We start from the raw sequence: 23,666 nt of genomic DNA on the forward strand, positions 1-23,666 counted from the left end.
TGAAAATTGATACTTCTGTACGGTGAGCATGTTCGAAGGAAGTTGGAACATCATGTTTAGCCTACATGGAGTGTGCAAGGCAGTCATCGCGTGGACGTTGCTATTTCTGTTTTTTGTTTGCCCTCTCTTGTTTCAAGCGGTGATTTGCTTGATACAATAGGAAAACGGGCATGACTGAGAGTAACCTCAATACCTTCAGTAATGTTTTGGAGCAAGGTCAAGCTTTTTTCTCAAAACCATTTCTACCACCTACTGTAGTAGTTAAAGATTTAGTTATTAAAAGTGGTAGCTGGAATCTTGGCTAACTCAAAAACTAGAGCCAATTCGATAAAACTTAGTGCATTTTCAGAATCAGGGGCCTCGAAATACATTAAAATGACTCTCACATGTCCTGCCTTTATAAAACAAAAGTTTTTGTTGGTCTGTGAAAATCGATAAACATCGTCAAATGATTCAAGAAACTGAAAGCAGTAGATATTTACTACGGTGAGCGGTGGACAAAGAAAATCATGTCTGAAATGTGGTAGAATTCAACATTTTGAAAGTAATACACTTGTCAGTGTTCATGAAGTTGCTAATTAAACCACTTTGCTTGCTACAAGTTTGTGTTACTACCTCTTATTGTGTCCATTAAGATGCTAGAGTGCATTAGAAGATAGCGAGTGAGCAGTTTCAGGGATAAGCAAGAATTTGATATTTTGACAAAATTCAAACCAGGTGAACCAGGGTCAAACGTTAATATTTTTTTGTGAAATTTGGTATAGGAGATACATTTACCAAAAGGAACAATATTACAAACTGACGAAAAATTTAAAAGAAAAAAAAAATTTTTTCGAGATTTTGCGTCAGCCTACTGGGGACCGCACTGCAGCTATCTAAAGTCGTCCATTTAGTCCAGGTAGGTAAACCAATTAGGCTGAACCTCCCTGAAGTGGCAGTCAGCAGAAAATCACCAGCCAAAATCTAATACAAAAATACAAAAGTTATTGTTTGGAAGCAAAAATCAAAATTGTCGAGGCACAAATCGCCTCGTGGTCCACACTTTATTTCAAGAGCAGATCTATTAGTGGACCACGGTTTGCAAAACGTTGGAGTAGAAAATGCGATGACGGTAAAAGTCGATTGTTAATTAATGTTACAATGATAATATACTGTACATATCAATGACCATGCGATACGGAGTCGTTGATGATTTTAAAGCCGTTTGCGTTCCACCAAAATGCTTTTTGGGCCTCATGGATCACAAAGTTCAGAATTAGAAAAACACTTAAAGAAAATTTCGAACTTTTTTTTTTGGCGGATTTGTAGAGATTAACAAATTTGTTCTTTGAGTTGAATCAAATTCGTTGAATCTTCATTTCTGTTTTTTTCATCGAATAGCTGCCTCCCTTCCAATGATTCCATCGGATTCCTTTATGACCACTGGTACGCCCTCCATCGACGTATTCTCCATTCAAGTCTGATTGCAAGCAATTGCCAAGCCACCACGCACCAAGAAATATCACAGCACAATTGCTTCCATTTCGATTGTCATTATCGTTGTCTTTTGTGGTGAATGGCTGATTATTGTGGTAGGTCAATGAATCACCTTCAATAACAAGAATAAAAATGACTTTTCTTACGCAAACAACTTGACTTATCAGTAAATATTCAGTTTATGTTCAAAAGCTCTCAACTGCTATAACTTATTTGAAAATATTTGAATTATTATTGAGAGAGATTAAATTTCGTTTTCAACATCATTTTCGTAAATACTGATTATGTATTGTAAACAATTTTAATAGAACCCGGTCTGTGACAAAAAGCCTTTTTCCGTAAGCGTTCCGCCGTAAAAGTGGACAAATGACTTTTAAGATTTCAAATTTTAGAAATACAGTAGATTAAGCTTGAAATTTGGATGGATGGATTGTTTTATATACTTTGCTTAATTATTCACGCAATCGTTTTGTGTATACTTAATAATCTTGATAATAATCCACTGATTAGCCTAATGAAATTGACAGATGTTCATAACAATAAGCTCCTTTCCAAAATGTTCATTTTTTACATGTAGACAAGTGTTCGTTTGATAGTGTGTGTGTTTGCCGATGCGGCCTTTGATGAACTCGATGCTTAGTTCGTAATTATTGTAGATACGCAAGCTATCGTTTCATTTGATAGTAAGTAAGCGATATAGATCTTAGTCAAAATCAATTTGAAATCGAAAAACACTTTTTTAAGGTGGGGCAAAGATCCAAATTTTACAAATTAATTTGATGAAAATAGCTAGGCTTATACCCTTTCCAACGTAGAAGTAAAATTTCCAAATAATTAAAAATTATCAACACCCTCTTGTAATGTTGATGTTTTCGAAGATGGAATGGACAATGTGATTTTATTCGATTGTTCGAAGACGAATGAATGAATTGCCAAAAAGCGGTCTTTTTGTAGTTATTTAGGTTGAATTTAAGTACAATCCAACTTTTGTCAAATGAAAACTTGTTTCTGTTCAAAACGATTAGTTCAGCCAGTCCCTAACCCACCTGCTGTTCCACTATAACTTCCAATATTCAATCGATAATTAGATGTGGAGTCTCCTACAGTCATGGTGCTGAAAAATATTTGACGTCGGATAAACCATTAATAGTTGGGGTAAATAATGAAAAAAAAATGATATGTATCACAATATACGTTTCAATTGCGTTGAAATGGTATAGAAACAATATGTAAACCAGCAGCCGGTTCAAAAACTCACTAACTAACGTATAGGCGCCTAAACGAATTTAATTGAATTGTTCGATGCATAAAACTTGTTAGCGATTGTAGTTTTGATTAATTCGGTAAACCTCAATGCTAGATTTTCAAAGCAGAATGCATTAAGATTTCATTTGAAAAAGCCAGGCTATACGTTGAACAAACAATATGTAATGAAAAATTAAGTACTCGCCTGTACTCAGCATACGCAGTGTTTCCTTCCCAGTCTTCAAGATCAATGCGAAGTTTATATGAACCAGAACTGGTAATGGCATGGAGATTATCCAAACCTTAACAACAAAAACTTCAAATATATATATGAAAAATCAAACTATAAATTATAAAATATAACTGCAGATAATGCTACACTGCTTCGATCTCAAGGTCTCATCCATGCAATGTTACCGGATATAAAATTCTGTCAATTTGGAAAAATTCGAAGGTCGTTGAAGTTTGTTGGAAAACAAGTTTGGATTAAAATAATCTAAATTTCTGAAGAAGGAAAGGGTAGAAAACGCTTGTTTTAAAAAATCGCAGCAACATTGGAGTGATAAAAACTAAATACCTTTATTTTTGAAGATCATTTTACAATTTGTGAAAAACACATCACTCAGTGAAGATAAGAACTTTTTGCTTGTGATAAAACTTGTAAAAGAATTTGTATTAAAAGTTTTTACGAAATCTTTTTTACACTTTTACGATTCACAAAAACAGTAGATAAGATATTGAATAATAGGAACAGCTAAATGTAATTACGTGGGCTTTTTTAACTGCCGATTATGTTTTAAACTATTGCAATTTTCTTATGCTATAGCTATACAAGTCTCATTTATGGGTCCACGAAGTTGGTAATGCACACCAACGACCACACCCTGGTAACGGCATAATGCTGGCTAAACTAAATGAGGCGCATGTTAGAACAGCTTTAACATGGTAGGGAAGTCAATCCCTTTAAGTGCATAAAGTCTAGAATGGCTGAAAAGGCAGAAGAACCATAAATAGTCAATGGCTTGGAAGGCATGATAGCAAAACGATGTGACCCGTTTAGGCACACTTTTGACGTTTAGAGTACAGTGGCTGGTCACCTTGGAAAAGATTGGAGCCTTACCAAGTACTGTATATATTCCATAGTAAACAATGCTAGCTATTAAAACGAAAATGAGTCATGGAGACTGATCAGGGCCCCCTGCTGTGAAGTCCCCTAAAAGCTACAGGTAAGGAGGAACCTCTTCTATATGCACAGCTGCTCGTGATGATGGCTTATGCCCAAATCCCTCTGGAAGGCATAAGTCTGATGGTAGACTGCTGAATACTAGAAAAAGGGCACTCAAAATAGGAACATGGCATGTAAGAACCCTTTATAAAGCAGGTCGATACGAAAATTTAAAACAAGAGATGTCGGTCATGAACTTGGATCTAATTGGGATAAGTGAAACTAGATGGATAGGTGATGGTAAAGTGACAGAAGATAGATTTGTTTTTGTATATTCAGGAGGAGAACAGCATATGTACGGCGTCGGTATGATAATGAAAAAAGAAATAGCTAACTCAGTCATTGGATTTTGGCCAATTTCTAACAGAGTTATGATGATTAAATTGTCTGCAGCACCATTTAATGTAAATATATTACAAATCTATGCGCCAACCCAAGAGCATACCGATGAAGAGATTGAGTTGTTTTATGAGTCAATAAAGGATGTACTTAAATATACTAAAAGTGGAGAAGTTAATATAGTAATGGGCGATTTTAATGCAATTGTGGGTGATCATCATGAATATCCCACAACTGGTCGTTATGGATTTGGCAATTTAAATGAACGTGGAAGAAGGTTGCTGGAATTTTGTAAACTTAATGATTTAGTAATAGCGAACACTCTTTTTCAACATCCTGCTAGGCGGTTGTATACATGGCAAAGTCCAGGTTATCAATTTCGGAATCAAATTGACTATGTTATGATAAACCAGAGGTTCAGAAATGCAGTAAGACAAGTTAAAACGTATCAAGGATGTGACATAATGTCTGACCACAATCCAGTTGTTATGAAAATACAAATAAAGCTAAAAAGAGTGAAAAGAACAAATATGTCAGAACATATGGACATGAACATGCTTAAAAATGAACAATATCGAGAGAAATTCAGTATTACAGTAAACAATAAATTTGAATTATTACAGCAAACAGAAATTCCTCAAGTAATTACACAAGAAACTATAGATAGAAGTTGGAATGAAATTAAAAAAACCTTAAATGATGCAGCTTCCAATATTTTACCATCAAAGAAGAAAAATATTAAACAGCCTTGGATTACTGAGAAGATACTTGACTTAATGCAACAGAGAAAGAAAAACAAATTCAATAATCACAAGAAATATAAAGCTTTAACTAAGGAAATATCCCAATTATGCAAAGATGCTAAACAAAGGTGGTGGGAAAATCAATGCAGGGAAATAGAACATCTAGAAGCATCTCATAAGTCACTTGAATTACACAATAAAGTTAAACAGCTAACATGTTTGAAGATAGTTGAACAAGCAAACAGCTGCATCATGGATAGTGGAGGAAAAATGTTATTTCAGGAAGAGGATATAAAGAGTAGATGGGAAGAGTATGTAACAGAATCATATGATGATGATAGAACATGTATGCCTGAAATTACCAATAATGAAGGAGAAGAAATATTGATATCTGAAGTTGAGAAAGCCATTCAAGATCTGAAATGTAATAAAGCTGCAGGAAAGGATAACATTTATCCAGAAATGCTAAAAGCACTCAATGGCATAAGTTTATAACGCATACACAAATTATGTAATGAAATATATATGACTGGATTTATACCTAAAGAAATGAATGAAACTGTTTTTGTCAGACTACCAAAGAAATCCAAAGCAAAAAACTGCAGTAACTTTAGAACATTAAGTTTGATCAGTCATGTACTGAAAATTTTGTTGAGAATAACTTTGTTAAGAAATCGAAAATCTATTGAGAATGAGGTTAGCATGACTCAAAGTGGATTTATAACTGGTAAAGGAACACGAGAGGGTATACTTAACTTCAGAACAATTTGTGAGAGTTACAATGCAGTAAATAAAGATGTATATGCATGTTTTATTGATTATGAGAAAGCATTTGATAGAGTTAACCATGAGAAACTGATTCATTGTTTGTCCAATATTGGTATGAATGGCAAAGACTTACGTTTTATTATCAATTTGTACTGGAATCAAAAAGCATTTATTCGCATGGAAAAAGATTTGTCTAAAGGAATTGATATCAAGCGTGGAGTACGCCAAGGATGTGTACTTTCTCCATGTCTTTTTAATTTATATACAGAAATGATTTTTCGACCCATTGATGATATGAAAGAAGTAAAAGTTGGTGGCTTAAATATAACAAATTTACGCTATGCTGATGATACTGTTCTGTTGGCTGAATCACAAGGAGATCTTCAAGAAATATTGGACAATGTTAACTCAATTGGTAAAGAATTTAATATGAAAATTAACGCTAAAAAGACCAAATCAATGATAATCTCAAAATCACCAGACACTCCAGTACTCCAAATTATAATTGACAATGAAATTATACAAAAAGTAAAATCTTTTTCATATCTTGGTCATTTAATAACTGAAAATAGGAGGTGTGACCATGAAATTCTTAGACGGATAGAAATTGCAAGAACTACATTTGGAAAAATGAAAAATATTTTAACCAATCAACGTTTAAATTTATCAACTCGTCTCAGGATCTTAAAATGCTATATCTGGTCGACCCTATTATACAATTCTGAAACTTGGACAATGTCACAAAAAATGGAGAAACGGATCGATGCCTTCGAGCTCTGGACATACAGGCAAATGTTAAAAATTTCATGGAAACAAAAGATTACTAACGATGAAATACTCTCCAAATTCAATTCAAGCAAAATGCTCTTACAAACAGTCAAAAGAAGAAAATTGAAGTATTTCGGACACACAATAAGGCAAAATTCATTACAAAGATCATTAATAGAAGGGAAGATAAACGGTAAAAGAAGTAAAGGCAGACCAAGAATGATTTGGACAACAAACATCACAAAATGGACAAAATTAACTTATGAATGTGCAATACGCACAGCTCATGGTCGAGAACAATGGCGCATTGTATCCAACCCTCCATACGAGGAAGGAACAAAATGATGATGATGATAGCTATACCAAGCTATAGTAGCCGCACCAATAGATTTCTGTTAAGATTTTGCACCAGTTTGGCACTTGTGTTGCTTTTGAATTTTTGAGAAAACAAGTTTGCAGCTAAATATTGCAAGGGTATTGATTGATTGATTGATTGATTTATTTCGTTGTAGATAAATATAGTACAATAAATACAGCCAGGGCCGGATTTACCAATAGGCTATGCAGACTGAAGCCTAGGGCCTCAACGTCCAGGGGCCTCGAAATTCGGTTTCGAAGTTTGTAATTCTTTTAAAAACTTGACAATTTTAAACCCTACCTAAAGTATTATTATGTATATCAAGCTTTTCAGAGTAGAAAATTCTATACACAACTGGTTTCAACCACGTTGTATATGGAAGATGTTACCCGAAACTTACTGATGAACTTCCACATTTTTATTTGTACGTGAGACAAACACAAAGCCAAGGGCTTACCGGTACAGATAAGCAATCTATTTCCTTGTCTCATCATGGACACCTTTATGAAATTATGTGCAAGGAAAAAATTAGCACTGTCTTTCCTAATGTGGAAGCAATATTAAGACTGTTTCTAAGCTTAATGGTCACTAACTTCTCAGGAGAGAGATCTTTCTCAAGGCTCAAAAGCATCAAAAATAAACTGAGATCGACAATGTCTCAAGAAAGGTTGTCCGTACTGAGCATTCTGTGCATTGAGAGTGACAAACTTAAACAGATAAATTTTGATGAACTTTTGCATGATTTTGCTTTGACGAAAGCATCCCTGGACGAAAGCTAGAAAAAAAAATGGCAGCCTATAGTCTTACTCTATTTGATGGCTGTAACTATTTCTTATGTCCTCGTAAATAAACTTCACAATTATTGTAACGGTTGTTTGATCAAAGAAATTAAAATTAAAAGCAAAACTGCCTTAACCAAATTTTTATTCTTTTAATTAAAAATTTGCACCCATAAATGTGGAAAATGAAAAGAACGAAGAGTTTAATGCACTCATATTTTTAGCATCAAGCAATGACATGTGATGTTGTTTAGAGAGAAATTCTGAGCTCAAAAATAGGGAGGGGCCTCACAAATGGAATAGCCTGGGGCCTCTCATGGTTTAAATCCGGCCCTGAATACAGCAATCATAAAGGAATTCCCAGCAACGGGAATTTGCGAAGAGACCATGGGTCTTCGAGTCAAGCAGATACCCCAGATTCTAATAGAAGATCTAGAGGTTGCGATAACAGTTTGTTACGTAATTTAAAAGATCACTACGAATAAGCGACATAGGATAGAGAACACAATGAATAATTCAATAACGAAAAATGAGACAAGGTGTTAGACGATAGTCTTGCACAGAGAAATATATTTAGTAGCCAAAGTGGCCTATCGGTAACACGAAGGTAGACGAATGATGCTTGACGAATTGTTTATCAACTCTGGTTTGAAAAGCTGTGACGTGTAAATACTTTATTCTCTTGCCAAATGATTGCTGCTTCAAGCCACCACAAAGGTTTTGTACAGTGTGAAGGGCCTAACACGTAAACTGGTAAATCACAAGTTTAAACTAACGTATAGTTATGTCATAGTCATGTGACCTACCCAACCAGAATTCGCCGCTTTTGTTTCCAAACCCAGCTTGATATTCAGACCAACCCAAATAAAAATCAACTTCTCCTGAGTTTCTTCTTTGAAACACCTGAAATAGTAGAGATGTGAACCCTTGCAGATTGTCTATTTTATGTTATTTAATTGCTCTCAAAAACAACAAGAATGTTTTAATCAAGACAAAAATTAGCTTTTGAAATAACGGGAAATATCCTGGTCAGCCAAATAAAGTAAATCCGTTGTGTTTGATTTTGTTAGCATTTCCAAAGACGAGATACACAGCAGTGTTTTTCGATGACTAAATAGGCCAATCCCAGTGGTGGGAAGTAGCCTATTACTTTTGCACCGAATGGTTTCTTGAATACCGATATTGTTACCGACAGTAAATTTATTTTTGAGTACTGGTAATCACTACTTTTGTCGGTACTTTTATTTATTTATATTGCTGCAACATATAAATCCGATTTACTCTTTTGCCCAGTGTTGCCCAGTTAGCGTTTTACTAAAACTTTTAATATTTTACAATAATAAGCCTTTCAACTGCTTTTCTAAGTTTGAAATATATGCCAAATTAACGCATTGACAGAAACGATAGGTTTTGATGGCTTGTAAAAAATGTTCATAATATGCGGCTGGGGTCGTCAGTCTCTTCTGCATGCGGGCTACTTTATCATTAAGGAAAGTTGTGGCGGACCGCACCAATAAAATTTTAGGTAAGTTGATTCTTATCCTAAAAAAACACATTTTTTTGTACCCAGTATCCAACTCTGCTTGTTGTTAATATTGATCTCAGCATACCGCAGCAACAAACAAATTGAACAACGCTACTACGAAACCTTTTTGGTAACACTTTTAACTTTTTTAACAATGCCTAATCAATGAGGTCAGTTGCTTTGCGCACTTATAGCGAGGTGAGCGATATCATCCAAATATTCATCACCAAGCAAGTGTGTGGTGTTTTCGCTTCACAAATCATATCTTGTGATTGCTGTTACGAGACTTGCAAAACGATATTTTACTGCTGGCCTACGACAACAATAACTCCATAACACTTGCCCAACCTTGTGCCCAAGATTTTAAAAATAAAATCAAAGCGATTATGATAGTGACAAGACAAGGAAGTTTTGTCCCCTTATTAGAACAGACTGCGAAATCAAACGAAGAGATCCTTTTTTATGGATTGCTCTCAGTCCGATAGAACCGGGAAGCGAAAAATGGTTGGTGACAAGAACTTTTTTTGGGGAAAATTGTGCGGCGGCCCTGGGAGAAATTCATCCGCAGCATCTGGCCCGAAAACATATTTCTAATTTGTAAAAGTTTTAACCTACAATATCCACAATGACCTTCAAAAATGCGATATGGTGATGCAGTCCGCAGGCTGTGCAAAAGAACATGGTAGGCCGCCAGTTGGTGACCCCTTGATATACAGAAGTAAAAATTGAGCTTAGGATGTTTGTTTATCATATTAAAACAACAAAATAGTCGAGGTGTCAGAATTAACATTTTTGAATTTTAGAACACCAGGTTTAAAACTTAGAAAATCAGGGAACACAATCGATTGTAACATCAATTTATTAAAACAGACAAAAATGAGCGAGACATAAATCTAACGTTTTCGGCAAAGCCTAGTGCTCTTGTCGGAAAAAAAATATTTCAACGACACACCAAAAACTTAAAAATTGATTTTGTTTTTTTGTACTGCAAACGATACTATGAATTGAACAGCACACCCTATCATTACAGTAGACGCAGAGATAGCAAGTAGAAGCTACTGTACACAACTTCGTGAGAAACAGTTCACAAATATGGTCTGAAAGACAATCCAAAAGTGGTCTGAAAAACATTCAACATTTCATGTGATCTTGGATTAAAGATATATTCCAGGCCACATTCTTGTATATATAACGTCTAAAAAATAAGGTAAATGTATCAAACTGTAACTTACCAACCAACTGCCATCACCAGATTCTAAATTGCAGTACACATCAAAATTTTTTTTGTTTATAAGAATTTTATAAATTCCATTGGTGGTGTATCCTTGTTTGGCAACATCTTTGCAGTCATGTCTTGGCAAGAAATTCATTTCTGAAAAAAAAAAAAAGCTGCACAAACAAGGAACTAAAACTTTTTGAGTTACGTCATGAGCTATAAAAACTCACCCAGGTTATTTTGTGATGCTTCATCATAAGCTTCATAAAGTTATAAGTTCATCATAAGGCTATCACCGGAGCTCAAATTTCCTTTAAACGACTAAACGTTTTTGATGTGATGAGTGGTGGCCATATTGTTTTTTATCCCAAAATACAAGCTACGTGGTTACGATGCTTTTTTTCCCATGCATTTTAACGCACCACAAAATGTTCATCGGCCGTGAGATAATTAAGATTTGCTCAATTGCTCGTGGGCTCTAATGCAAATTCCATAAGTTAAAGCCAAACTGTAATCAAAGATATGCTTCCAATTATTTCTGTCAATTAGCCATTCCTCTTTGTCATTTTAGCATCACAAACGCATTGACATCAATATTAACGTCAAGAATCTTATTCAGCCATTTTTTCGCCCCTGGTCAAAGCTATTCAATGAACTTTTGAAGATTTTGGATTCAACACAAGTAATTCATTTTTCATCAGTTTTTAAAGTGCTTTGCCAATCTAGCTGTGTCAACCAAGACGATTGTGATAAAAAAGTATTAAAAAAGGTAATGTGCTTCTTCCCTTGAAGGTTATGCAAAAACAGAACTTTTCTGAGTATTTTTTTCTATATTCTCAAATAGCGTAATACAAAATTTTTAAAACCAATAATTGTGAGATAAAGATACATTAAAAATTTATTCTACTTTACATCCACTGTAGTGGTAAACTGTAGTGGTAGGGCGTGTTGATTTTTTCAATTGCCAAATCCCAACAATGACTGGTGCTAAAAAGTTGTGGCTTGGTGTAAAACTTCTAAAAATACCCTTTTAAACGAAAAATAAAGCAGTTTAGCTCGGTAAATAGCTTATCGAAATCTTGCTTCTTCAAGTTTTCCTCCCGCTGATAGGAATTAGTAAGTTTTCTTTTCCAATTGTGACGTAACACAGAATTTTGCTGCAACAACTGTATCTACATCAATGCTAACCTTACTGCGTAATAATGATGCATTATTTGCATCTGTTGGGGGCTGGTTGTAGCAAAAATAAAAGTAGTTAGCAAGCGTTATGACGTTATGAGAGTTTTACTATTATAAGCGTGTGAGAAGTTTTACTATTGTTGGCAAGGTAAGTTTATCTTTGCAATTAAGACTTACAGGTTTGCGGTAGTGTTACTGTTACAATAAACTTTGAAGTGGTGAGGGTGAAATACCATTTTCTTAACTTTAATTAAACAATGCATAATCCAAAAACGTGTCATGCCCTTTTATGAATTTTTTGTAGGACGTGAATTTCTTCGAGTTAAGTTAAAACTACTTTCAGGAGTAGATTTATGTTGGATTGAGTGTTATATACAGCTGAGTTTACCGAAGAGAACGAAGGCATTTTGCTGCTGTGCTTCTTAAAGTTTTCGAGTTCAAAGATTTCTGTTACTGTTTGAATTGCTTCCAAGAGGACGAGGCTTAGTGCATTCACACATATGAGTAACTTCATTGGTACAAGCAGGGAGTTGTTGCCGTCAGAGCTTCCAACTCTTCGAGATGTTTTGCGATTTGGTTTACTGGTAAGAGAACAAAGTTGCGAAGATGTCAGAAATTATCCGACAGCTGCTCTTGCTAAAGATATGTACCAACAAGTTATAGAAAAATGGCAACGAGCAAACAGGTTATTTGAAAGTCCTGTGCTAAATTCGCAAGCTACTGTCCTCAGAAAGATTCGAGAGAGCTGGGAGCAGGCAAAAAACATTTCTCTTGGGAGAGGAAAACTGATGATCAAAGAAGAGTTTACTGCAAAACTTGACAAACTCTTCGACATTCTTAACTGCAAATGTAAAGTTGTTAGCTGTTTTGAATTTGGTTGCCCAATAGATGGTGGATGTAAACAAGAAACTGATGTTATTTGTATTTGCCCTAACCAAATGAAGATCCCTCTGATAGAACTAACATTCATCAAAGGTCAGAGTGAAAAGACTGGTTCAATTGGACCACATCAGATTGCATTACCAAATCTGCCAGAGCATAAGAGGCAAGTTAAAAGGCAGAAAAGGGAAGAAGATGAGAAAAGAAGGATAGATAAATACAGGCAAAACTGTCAGTCAGATGTTTCGTTTACTTTCTCAGATGATGAAAGTGACAGTGCTGAAACTCAAGATGAGTAAGTCACAGTTCAAATGCCAAGTACATCGGCATCTTCCGCTTATAGCAACAAGCAGTTCTACAACACGTTAGAGATACGTAATGTTGCCATGCAAAGTATCAGATATGGTGTTGGCCTACGTGCCGCAGCTGCCATCTCCACCGCTGCCTTAATAGATGTTGGTTTGATCAGTGAAGAAGACAAGAGTCTTGTAATTGATCATAGTAAAGTCAAGAGGGCCCAAGAAAAAGTTATGAAGTTTCTAGATCAAGAGTTTGATGATCGTTGTAGCAGGGGTGAAATTGACTGTATTTTCTTTGATGGTCGTCAAGATATGACTAAAGTTATGCTGAAAGCAGATAATTCCGATTGTCAGATCCCCTGCGTCATTAAAGAAGAGCATTATTGTGTATGTAGTGAGCCAGGTGGAAGATATTTGTACCATTTCACTCCTGAGAAAAGCTTACAGAAAAAACCAGCAGAAGTTATTGCAGACAATCTCGTTGATTTCATAAGAAGGGTATCGATAACAATCTGCAAGCCATTGGAGGTGCTTCAACGAACGCTAATACTGGTTGGGGGGTGGTTGCATGCATTGGGTAGAGGTGAAACTTGGTCGTAAGCTGGTCTGGTTGGTTTGTTCTCTACACACTAATGAGCTACCCTTACGTCACTTGATCACAAAACTGGATGGGAAGACATTGTCTCATAACAAGTGGACACTGGACAGGCAAGATTGGAAAAATGCTAGACTCTGCTACTGAACTTGAAGTGGATCCTTCATTTACCAAAATCTCCATTGGAGAGCCTCTTATTTCACTGCATGACGATGTTATAAGGGATCTCTCTACTGATCAAATGTATGGATATAGGATCGCAAAGGCCATAAGGACAGGGCAACTTCCCACAAATCTTGCATTTCTTGAAATAGGTCCCGTGAACCATTCCAGGTGGCTGACAACAGCAAACAGACTGTGTCGCATATGGGTTTCAAAACATGGTTTAAAAGGTGAAACCCTCAACAACTTAAAACTAATAGTGGAATATGTTGTTGGAGTTTACTTTCCGTGCTGGTTCAACATCAAGATAAAGCACACTTGGACAGAAGGTCCTCGTCATATCATGTTTCAGCTGCAACTGCTAAGGCTGCAGAAGGAAGTTGTGGTGGACGCTGTCATGCCATCAATCAAGCGTTCAGCATGGCACGCGTTTAGTGAAATGGTAATTCAAACACTCTTGTGCTCAAAAGATATTGAAGAGAGGAAAGTTGGAGTACAAAAGATTGCTGACATTAGGGGTAGAGATGGCTGTACATTGGGTGATCTTTCCGTTCGTCCCAGAAAGACACCTTCAATCAACCCCGATGCTTCTTCTCTGTTGGAGTTAATAGACTGGTCTGTGTGGGTGTATGAACCACCTTTGACCTGCAAATTAACAACAGCTGAAGTAAGGCAGTTTATTGATGAGCCCATGCAAGTTCCAAATTGGCCCTGCCATACCCAGTCAATATAAAGGTGTGTGAAGCAAGTCACAGAGGCAGCAGCCAAAGTGTATACTCACGAGAAACGTGAAGGCTATATCAGAGGGCAAGAGGCAAGTCGGTGGCTGATGTCAAAGAACGAGTCAAAGCAAGACTTGATGAAACTTGTTGTGTAAATGTTTTCATTGCTACAAACAAATTTAATGTTCTCTTCAGTTTCTTAGCATCTTTCATGCTTGTAGTAATTTCCTATGTGTTATCCACAGGTATATAACTTACACTATACAATAAATAATGTTTCCAAAGTGCCAACATATTTATCTGTCATTGCAAATTCTAGAACAAATTAAATTGGAGTTAGACAAATGTTAATCCTTGACCAGCTTAACAGAATAACTACCGTATAATCTCTGTAATGCTGCACAAATTACATATAGAATTCAAAATGCCTACACCCTATGGTGGCCTCACATTATACAATAAAAACAACAATGGACAAAATCTTGTAGGTCCTAAGCAAGAACAATGTTGATAAAACTCTGGAAATTGCCTGAATAAGATTGTTTCATGTTAAGAAATGAAAGTGTTGTTTTAATGCCTATTATCGTGAAAAACCAATGCTTTTTCCCATAGCAATTGTTGCTATTTTTTGAAACGCAGATTTACCAAGCTAAACGTTTTGCAAATGCGAAAATATTAGCAGATTCGTGTTTTTCAGATCCAAACACATATTTTTAGACCCCGTCATTGGAAAAATTTGCAAAAAAAAAAAAAATTTCCCAAATCAACACGCCCTACTGTAGTGGTAAGCTATAACATTCAAAAAACGTTCCTTTCAAAACTTCTGTTCATTAACTATAGCCATTTTGAATAAGAAACGCAAAACAAAAAAACAAGAGAACAACAAACATGAGATAAAGCATGCTGTTTGTAATAAACCTGCATAGTTTTCTAATTTTTTCTCCAAAGCAAGAAACTTGTTGTTCAGTCTCTCCAGCTCAGGATTGGCTTCATGAGCTTGTCCTTTTTCACCTTTTCTGCCTGGGACACCTGAGACAAGAAGAAAACGATGATTGCGATTACATAAACGAACACGCACTTGAAAATTATCATAACATACAGCAAAACATGAATACTTCACACCATCAGACCATTGCACATTACCGATAATTCACCTCCAATATGAATAACATATTACACATGGAGTGAATATTCATACAAAATCAATAAAAACATAATATTAGAATACCTAAACATCATAACAGCGTATATCCATGCTCGTCAATTCAACGTCTACACTTCTCCAGTAGGTAAAGTATATAATATATTCCAACTTGCCTATTTTCATACCAATAAATTGAGCCTTCGCTCCAGATTTTATTTAATTTTTGTCTCCCAAGAGAATTTAAATTTTCTTGTTAAGTTTCACTTCCTCGTGAGAGACTCTAAAGTTTATCTACTCTGCCTACGGGCAGACCAGGTATAAGGAGTCAAATGTACCTATGTTATGGTCACGTGATGGAGACATGGGCGCTTCCCGGCTATAAAACTACTATCGGTACCAGTTACCTCACACGACGGGTCGCCCGGCTTTTCGTGGGCCAACCTTTTTGCATTTGCGGAAAGCTAAGCCTGTCTTCCTAGTTAGCTCAGCCATTCTAAATTTTGCGGACGAGTCGCATAAAATTTTCATTCCACACTTTCCCTCCATAGATACCTAGACTCCCCAGCTTGGACTCCGCGACCTAAGCTGGTGGACTTCCATTCCGGGTACATCGCTACCTCAAAATCACGCCGCTCCCCACCGCCGCGGGGTGTGGCAGGCCGGTTCTTTAACCCTTAGAAGGTTGGACTCCTTGGAGTCTTGCTCAGTTTGGGGGGGGGGGGGCTGTCGATTCTTCCTATGCTTTAGGAGTGATATCTCGGTTATTTTTTAAGGCACGGTTTCAATATGTGGGATTCACTTTGTAAAATGATTCACGCTGAGCATATCCGAAAATTAAAACTATGTGAACTTTAGAACTGCTCATATACGATGAAATGTTGAGGTGACTTATGACTTTTGGATTATTTTGCGATTGCGTGAGTTTACACATTATTTTTTGGTAGAGTAATGAAGAACATGCATTGCAATGTTGTGATTAATTTTTTTTTACATAATCTCAATTTGAATCTATATTTTTCATGCAAAATAATATAATAATGCAAAATAACATATAATAATGCAAAATAACATATAAAGAGAATATGAAATATTTCAGAGGATGTGCTGAGAAATGCCTTATATCTCTTAATTTATAACTTTTATTCGCTCAAAATTTCAGCTCAATAGAGGTGAATAAAAGTTAGGAAAATTCAAGAAATCTCGTAGTCGCAGCCTCAGTGGTTTTGTAGATACAACTGTTGATACAAAAAAGTTGAATTGACAGCCCCCCCCCCCCCAACCTTCAAAGGGTTAAAGTCTCTGACAGGGCTATGTTTATTGTGTTCTTTTCGCCGTGTCAATTATTCTGCACTCGTGCGTTGTTGATCAAAATAAAACAGTTCATCACACAACTCTCACCAGCAAACACGACATACTCAAAAACGTACACAGCTTCTATCAATCCCTGCGGAAGATGACATTAGCTCTCAAGAACAGAACAGATACCTAAACATTCTGGGAGAGTCCAAAATTGATGAAGACACAGCTGAATAAGCTGAGCAGCTGATAACTCTAAATAAAGAAAAATGGTCATTTATTCTCTAAACAAAGATTCCGCACCCGGATTCGATGGTCTCGGCGCATTCTTTTACCAAAGTGCTGGCACTTCCCGAAGTACGACATTTTGGAAATGCTCACAAATTGCTATTTGAGAAAAAATGACTCCTTCTATGAGAGAAGCAAACGTAAAACTAGTTAATGTTTTTTTTCATCGTGTGTCACACGGCAGTAGCTTAGAGCATCACGCAAGCTCTTTTCTCTATCGTAGAACTCGGTTAAATCCTGTGCAGAGCATTGCCTTTAGGACAGGGCATTCGAGGAGATTCTTGTATTGCCCGATAAATTGCCCGGGAAGAGTGATTGCAGCGGGAAATCTTTAACCGTCCCTCTCCGTCGTCCCACTCGCCCTGGGATGACAGGATCCCATACAAAGAAAACTCTGGGGTCATCGAAAGAAACCCTTTCTCTGGCTACCCTCTCTGGCTTCTCTGCCAAATGAGATGTCAGGCTGCAGTGGCCTTTATCTACACGCCGGAGTCCTTTTTCAAACGGGCATCAAGAAGAAGCACACATACAAACAAGCTCGAATTAAATTAACATCAATTCGCTACCAAAACGCGCCAGTTCTCGAGCTTGACCAGCCATCTCCTAGTCTGCTCCAACATCGGCAAGAAGAAAGTTGAGACAGGTGGATAAGGTTGAGGCAGCCAATAATCATCATTTTATATACCCACAGATTACCATCTACCGCGGTGGGTCCTTTCGGTCAGAGTAAGTCCCTCGCCTCCCTGGTAGGTATCCTCCATGTAAGTATGGTATGCCTGCTGAGTGTTTGGGTGTGTGGACGGCTCCCGGAGCGGACGCACTAATGATGAGACAGGGAATAATTCCATTTTATATGGAAAACTGTAAACCTGCAAGGTGTAGTGGCATCCAGTGGCGTAGCTAGGGGGGGGCGAACCGCCCCGGGCGGCACGTCTGGGGGGCGGCACTTTCAGACAGGACGTTTTTTTTTATAATGCAAAAGTACACGAAAAATAAAAGCAAACAGAATGGCAACGTTCAAAACACAGGGCCGGATTTAGCCTAAGCGCTGCCCTAGGCAGATACGAAAAGTGCCGCCCCCCAAAAAAAATTTTTCGATGGTGCGCTACGATTTATATTTTCAATTCCTTACAAAAAAGTTATTTGCACTGTTTATTTGAATACATCAATGAATGTCATTGTATAATGAACTAATTGTTTAAAATCGCTTGCGGCGGGCTTTTTCTCTTGCAAACAAATCAATAATTTCTTCAAAGTCTGTAGAAACAAGTAAAGATGAGTTAATCCTCAAAAATGTGAGATCATCCATGGTTTACATACTTTAAGCATCAAAGCAAGTACACAAAATAGCCTGCAACTTTTCCATCAACCTAACATTGACTAAAAACATTTTTTCTAGGCTCCTTTAAATTTACTAACAGTGAAACAAACCGAACAAAGATTAATAAAAATTGCACAGACAAACCCTAGTCCTCCATACTAAGCGAGACAGAAAAATAAAACAAGCGCTAAGCAGCACATATTGTTGAAAACCAACCAAACGTGAAGTACTCTAGGGGCGATGACTTGCCATACATGACTTGCCGCACTGTTTATAAATGTGTGTGATGTGATAACATATTTATTAATTCCTATATATCTGTTGTGAATTATTATATTCACGTACAGTATTATCATTTATCAATGTAATATATTCGTATATTTTGCCGCCCCCAATAATTTGCCGCCCTAGGCAACTGCCTACTCTGCCTACTGCTAAATCCGGCCCTGTCAAAACATCTTAAATATCTAAAAACGTTTCAAATTTTCATGAATTTTTCTGCCGTTATGTTTTTAATACGTTACAAAAGTCCTACTAGCCTTTATTAAGCAGAGGCGGAAACATGCTCTTCAAATTTGGGTAGCCTTGTAAAAGGTTACAAATTGATTATTTTAATTCTGCAGTGCTTGTGCTTTTGCACTTGTGCTTGTGCATTCTGCAGTGTTTGTGCTTTTGCATTCAGTATATTACTAAATTATAGTGGTCAGTGGCGTAGCCAAAGGGTGGGAAGGGTTAGGGGTTTCAACCCCCCTTTTCAGAAAAACTAAATGTAGAAAACTGAATCACTCTTTGAATTTTACGAAGCAGATCTGCCGTGTATAAACGCCCTTGCTATTATATCTGAACTGCGTATATGTGGTATCGATGTCTTTTCAATTCTTCCCGAACCAGTTTGCCAAAAAGTGCTGTAAGTGCATTGCCATTTTGCCCGCAGTCAACGTTTCCAAACATTAATATTTTACTCCGCATTCTGGTTACTCTTCCAGTTAGCCTACCACTTGCACCAATGAAAGATCTATTTCTGCTCTTCGAAGACTTAAACTTATTTAAGAAATTCAACCTCTGAAAACCGATTAAATGGTTTGGCTTTGGTTAATCTGTATAGAAAATTGGTCCCAACTGTTGAGGATGTCATTAACAAGATGTGTGAAAAGGTTCGTCGACTTCCTTTTTCCCTTTAGTTTCATCAGTATCAATGATTTTTTGCATTCTTATTGTTTGTGTTGATGCATTTTTCATAGCTGTAAGCATGATTCTACTAATTCGACATGTTAAAGCAATTCTGGTGCTTTATCTTTTAAAATGAATAAGAACTTGTGTGTCATATTATGCTTTATAATTCGAATGACCTTTCATAATTCATATAGCAGGGTGTGACCGCTCTACAACTGTTCAGTATCCATGGTATCCAGCTGACTCGTGCAGTCGATGGAAACACCGCAATATCTACAGCTGTGAAAAATTGCACTAACCTTTTATAGCCTATACCCGATTCCAGTGATTCGTTATACAAAACTTGAATATATCAGAAATAAAGTAACTTCTTTGTCTCAAAGCTTTTTGTCTGACACTCATTAAGATGTATGACGTGTATGACGTTACATTTTTTAAACTTCGGGTTAACTTTAAAATATAAAAGTTAGTAACTTACCGGAGTAAGATCGTTTTTTGGATCAACTAAGGAGAAAATTGATAAATAATAAAACTGTAATAATCTCGCAAAAAAAAGCAATCAACCTATGTCTCTAAAAAAAAGTTTGCCTAATTTTAAATGAAACTGCATTAAAAGAGCTAGTTTTTCCAATACCAAACATTCAAATATCTCAGTCAGGAATTAGCAACAAGAAAACATAAAGACTTCAGCTTTATTTTCGAAAAATGCCAAAGAAAACATGATCTTATTCTTTTGCTATGCCACCGGACAGCACCATTTTACAGGAATATTCATACCCACATTTTTGTTGAAAATGCTCTCCGAATGCACCAAATTCAAAGTAATTTTTCAAAAATTTCTGGGGGAGGCCCCCCAGACCCCCCGCCGATAAGTGTCGTCTTCGGCGAGTACACCGTTGGGCTTCGCCCGCCGGCCGTCAAAACCTCTCCCTTTCACAATTCCTGGCTACGCTACTGATAATGGTACGTTCGTCTGACTTTGCACCGCAAATTGAAAATAGCACGTTGCGTATTGCCATGCTGATAAAAAAACGCATTTCATTTTCACATACTTTTTCTTGAAGGGGCAGCAAAATCTGAATCCGCCCCGGGCGGCACATTCCCTAGCTACGCCACTGGTGGCATCTATCTTGAACTCTGAGCGTTGCGCGAAACGAAGAAAAATCAAAACAAACATTTCTATGATCGCCAATTTCATTTGCAGTTTTGGGGTTAGGTGAACTTGTAAATCGATAAAAAAACAGAGTTTTGAAATCTTTCCAAGTCTATAATATTTACCTGACACAAACAGTCACTACAAAAAAAATCAGATGTAAGGCTGTTGTGGGGGTAAAATATAACTCAAACATTTTTGTTCATTTTGTGGAACAGTGGCAGTTTGCTATACACATTTTGCTGATGTTCAGTAGCAAGGTCTGACTACAAGTACAAAGGGCTTTGTCAGTTTAAAATAAAAAAGGAGATGTAGCAGCACAAGCGGTACAAGCAGCGATGACATAGGAAAAGGCAGGGGCTTTTACATTTAAACTAGGGCCCAGCATGATTCTAGGGGCCATAACTTTTTCAAAGGTCGAGAGTTTGAAAAAACTACGGTGTATTTTTAGGCCTAGTGCGTTGTTCTTATAAGCAGTGGCAGATCGTGGTATTTATAACGAGGGGTGCTGCAACTGGAGGCATACGTGAAAAAGCGAGCGCCAAAGGCGCGATGCCAAGCTAGGGTGGTCTGGAGGCATGCTCCCCATCAAGTTTAACCATATTTTAGTAGTATTTCGTGCATTCTGAGGCTATTTTAGCACTTAAATTCCTGATGTTGAACAAGTTTATCAGACTGTTTTATCATGTGTCGCTTGGCCTTAACTTATTGTCGTAAGTTAATAATCAACTTAAGTTAAATTTAATTAAGTAACAACAATAATGATAACCTTGTCTAAGCTTTATCTTTTTGTTTAGAAAGCAAAGCACATTACTCTAACCCAACATCAGTCGCAGCCACCTAATAACGTGGTTATAAACCATGAAGTGCACTTGCAACAGTAGCTAGCCTGACCAGCAACTGTAAAATTTGCAGTTCGGCATTGTGAGATTTTAAAGCAACCTCAGCCAAAATATGACTTCACGATTTCTCTTTGTTCTTTTTTATGAGATCGCAACTGCAGAGCTTGCAGTTCAGGGCTTTCAAATATAAAGCTTAAAAAATTATAATGCTTTTTAAAATCCAAAAATTATGAAATTTTCAGGTGGTAGGATTTATAGAGAAAATGAGAAAAAAACGTGAAATTAATAAAAAAATAAAATGCAGAAATGTGCAGATGATGCTGCAGTTCTGCAGTTTCCATGGACGAGCCGCCGCTGCTTAGAAGTGTCTTGGTTTAAGTTCACCGGATCTCATTGGTACCGGGCCCAAATTATTTTATGCCTTGAGCAATGCAGGTGTGAAGTTTGTCATTAAGAAAATGAAAATTGGCATTGTCACTTCGAAAAAAAAATTTAGCGCAGGATCTTAGCAAGAAAAATGGTTCTTTTACAATGATTTAACGCATGCAGACGTTAGCCTACATCAATGTAAAAAATAATTGGGCAATGAATGCAAAATTGAAAGCGCATAAAAACTTACTAGCGGGACTAAAGCAAACCCCTCATCTAGGTTTACCAAGTTGCATCACTGCATTTTCTTATTTAAAAATGATACATTGATACTTTTGTTAAATGAAGCAAATGAACTTACCGTTCAAGCCCGGTGTGCCCTGTATGCCTACTCCCGGTTCGCCCGGTACGCCAGGTACGCCTATCGGACCCATCTTGCCAGGGGGGCCAGAAAGCACTCTTTCATCTTCACATCTGTCATCCGGCCCAACTGCGCAGGAACAAGTGACTTCTCGTGTTGCTTTGACAACTAGCCAACAAATGGCCAGAATGTTTATGATAGTAAACAGTTTTATTATGTTCATCTTTTTGTGAAAACTTAAAAGCAGCAAAGAAAATGTATGACTATACAAAAAGTGATTGTTTTTCAAGATAAATCTGTGAAATACAGAAGACTATAAATACAAGCAGCAAGAAAATAACAAATATCAACTTCACATCACAAGGTGAAAAAGACGCCATAAAAAGTTTTCAAATTAAGTCACCAAAATTGTTCCATTTCATCAGAAAACTTGGTATTTGTTCACATCAGTATTTTTTATCTTAGGAAGCTTTAACATGAAAAAAACAGCGTATTGTCATGCAATACTTAAATACAATTCATACTTTAAATCAAGCATTGAAAGAATTCTCTATATGCAAAATCAAGGTTTTTATTGGCCAGAATTTATCTGGTTTTTATCAACATACTAACATTCAGATTACCTGATGAAAAAATGCCACATTCTTTAAAGATGGCTTGTAAAATAAAAAATCGATTGAAACATATAGATTTACTGCATAGAAAAGATGCATTACAAAACATGGAGTCCAAAATTGCTACAAAAACACACATTCACAAGTAGGCTGGCGCAAAATCTCGAAAAAAAAATTTTTTTCTTTTAAATTTTTCGTCAGTTTGGAATATTGTTCCTTTTGGTAAATGTATCTCCTACACCAAATTTCACAAAAAAATATTAACGTTTGACCCTGGTTCACCTGGTTTGAATTTTTTCAAAATATCGAATTTTCGCTTATCCCTGAAACTGCTCACCCGCTATCTTCTAATGCACTCTAGCATCTTAATGGACACAATAAGAGGCAGTAACGCAAACTTGTAGCAAGCAAAGTGGTTTAATTAGCAACTCCATGAACACTGACACATGTATTACTCTCAAAATGTCGAAGTCTACCACATTTCAGACATGATTTTCTTTGTGCACCCTTCACGTAGTAAATATCTACTGCTTTCAGTTTCTTGAATCATTTGACGATGTTTATCGATTTTCACAGGCCAACAAAACTTTTTTTATATAAAGGCAGGACATGTGAGAGTCATTTTAAGGTATTTCGAGGCCCCTGATTCTGAAAATGCACTAAGTTTTCTCGAATTGGCTTTAGTTTTTGAGTTACAGCAAAAATATTTTTTTCGCAATTTTGAGCCCCTATAGATTTAACGTCGTGTCGTTTACTACATAAACAAAACTGGAAGTAATCCCAGGCACATTCTGAGTTGTATAAACGCTATTTGGAACCAATCACGT

General features: G+C 36.6%; 1 protein-coding gene across 1 annotated transcript; it reads right to left on the reverse strand.

Annotated features, from left to right (window-relative positions):
* Positions 1-569: 569 nt before the first annotated feature.
* Positions 570-22,614, reverse strand: LOC145770789 (microfibril-associated glycoprotein 4-like). The gene is made up of 7 exons (XM_082582510.1): positions 22,226-22,614; positions 15,197-15,307; positions 10,459-10,598; positions 8,508-8,604; positions 2,927-3,023; positions 2,523-2,590; positions 570-1,588 (listed from the first exon to the last, which is right to left on the reverse strand). Exons 1-7 carry the CDS (start codon positions 22,446-22,448, stop codon positions 1,338-1,340), a joined length of 987 nt encoding a protein of 328 aa, XP_082438636.1. The 5' UTR covers positions 22,449-22,614; the 3' UTR covers positions 570-1,337.
* Between the last annotated feature and the right edge of the window lie 1,052 nt (positions 22,615-23,666).

This window comes from Aplidium turbinatum, chromosome 5 (genome assembly GCF_918807975.1).
Source record: "Aplidium turbinatum chromosome 5, kaAplTurb1.1, whole genome shotgun sequence".
Taxonomy (NCBI): Eukaryota; Metazoa; Chordata; class Ascidiacea; order Aplousobranchia; family Polyclinidae; genus Aplidium; species Aplidium turbinatum.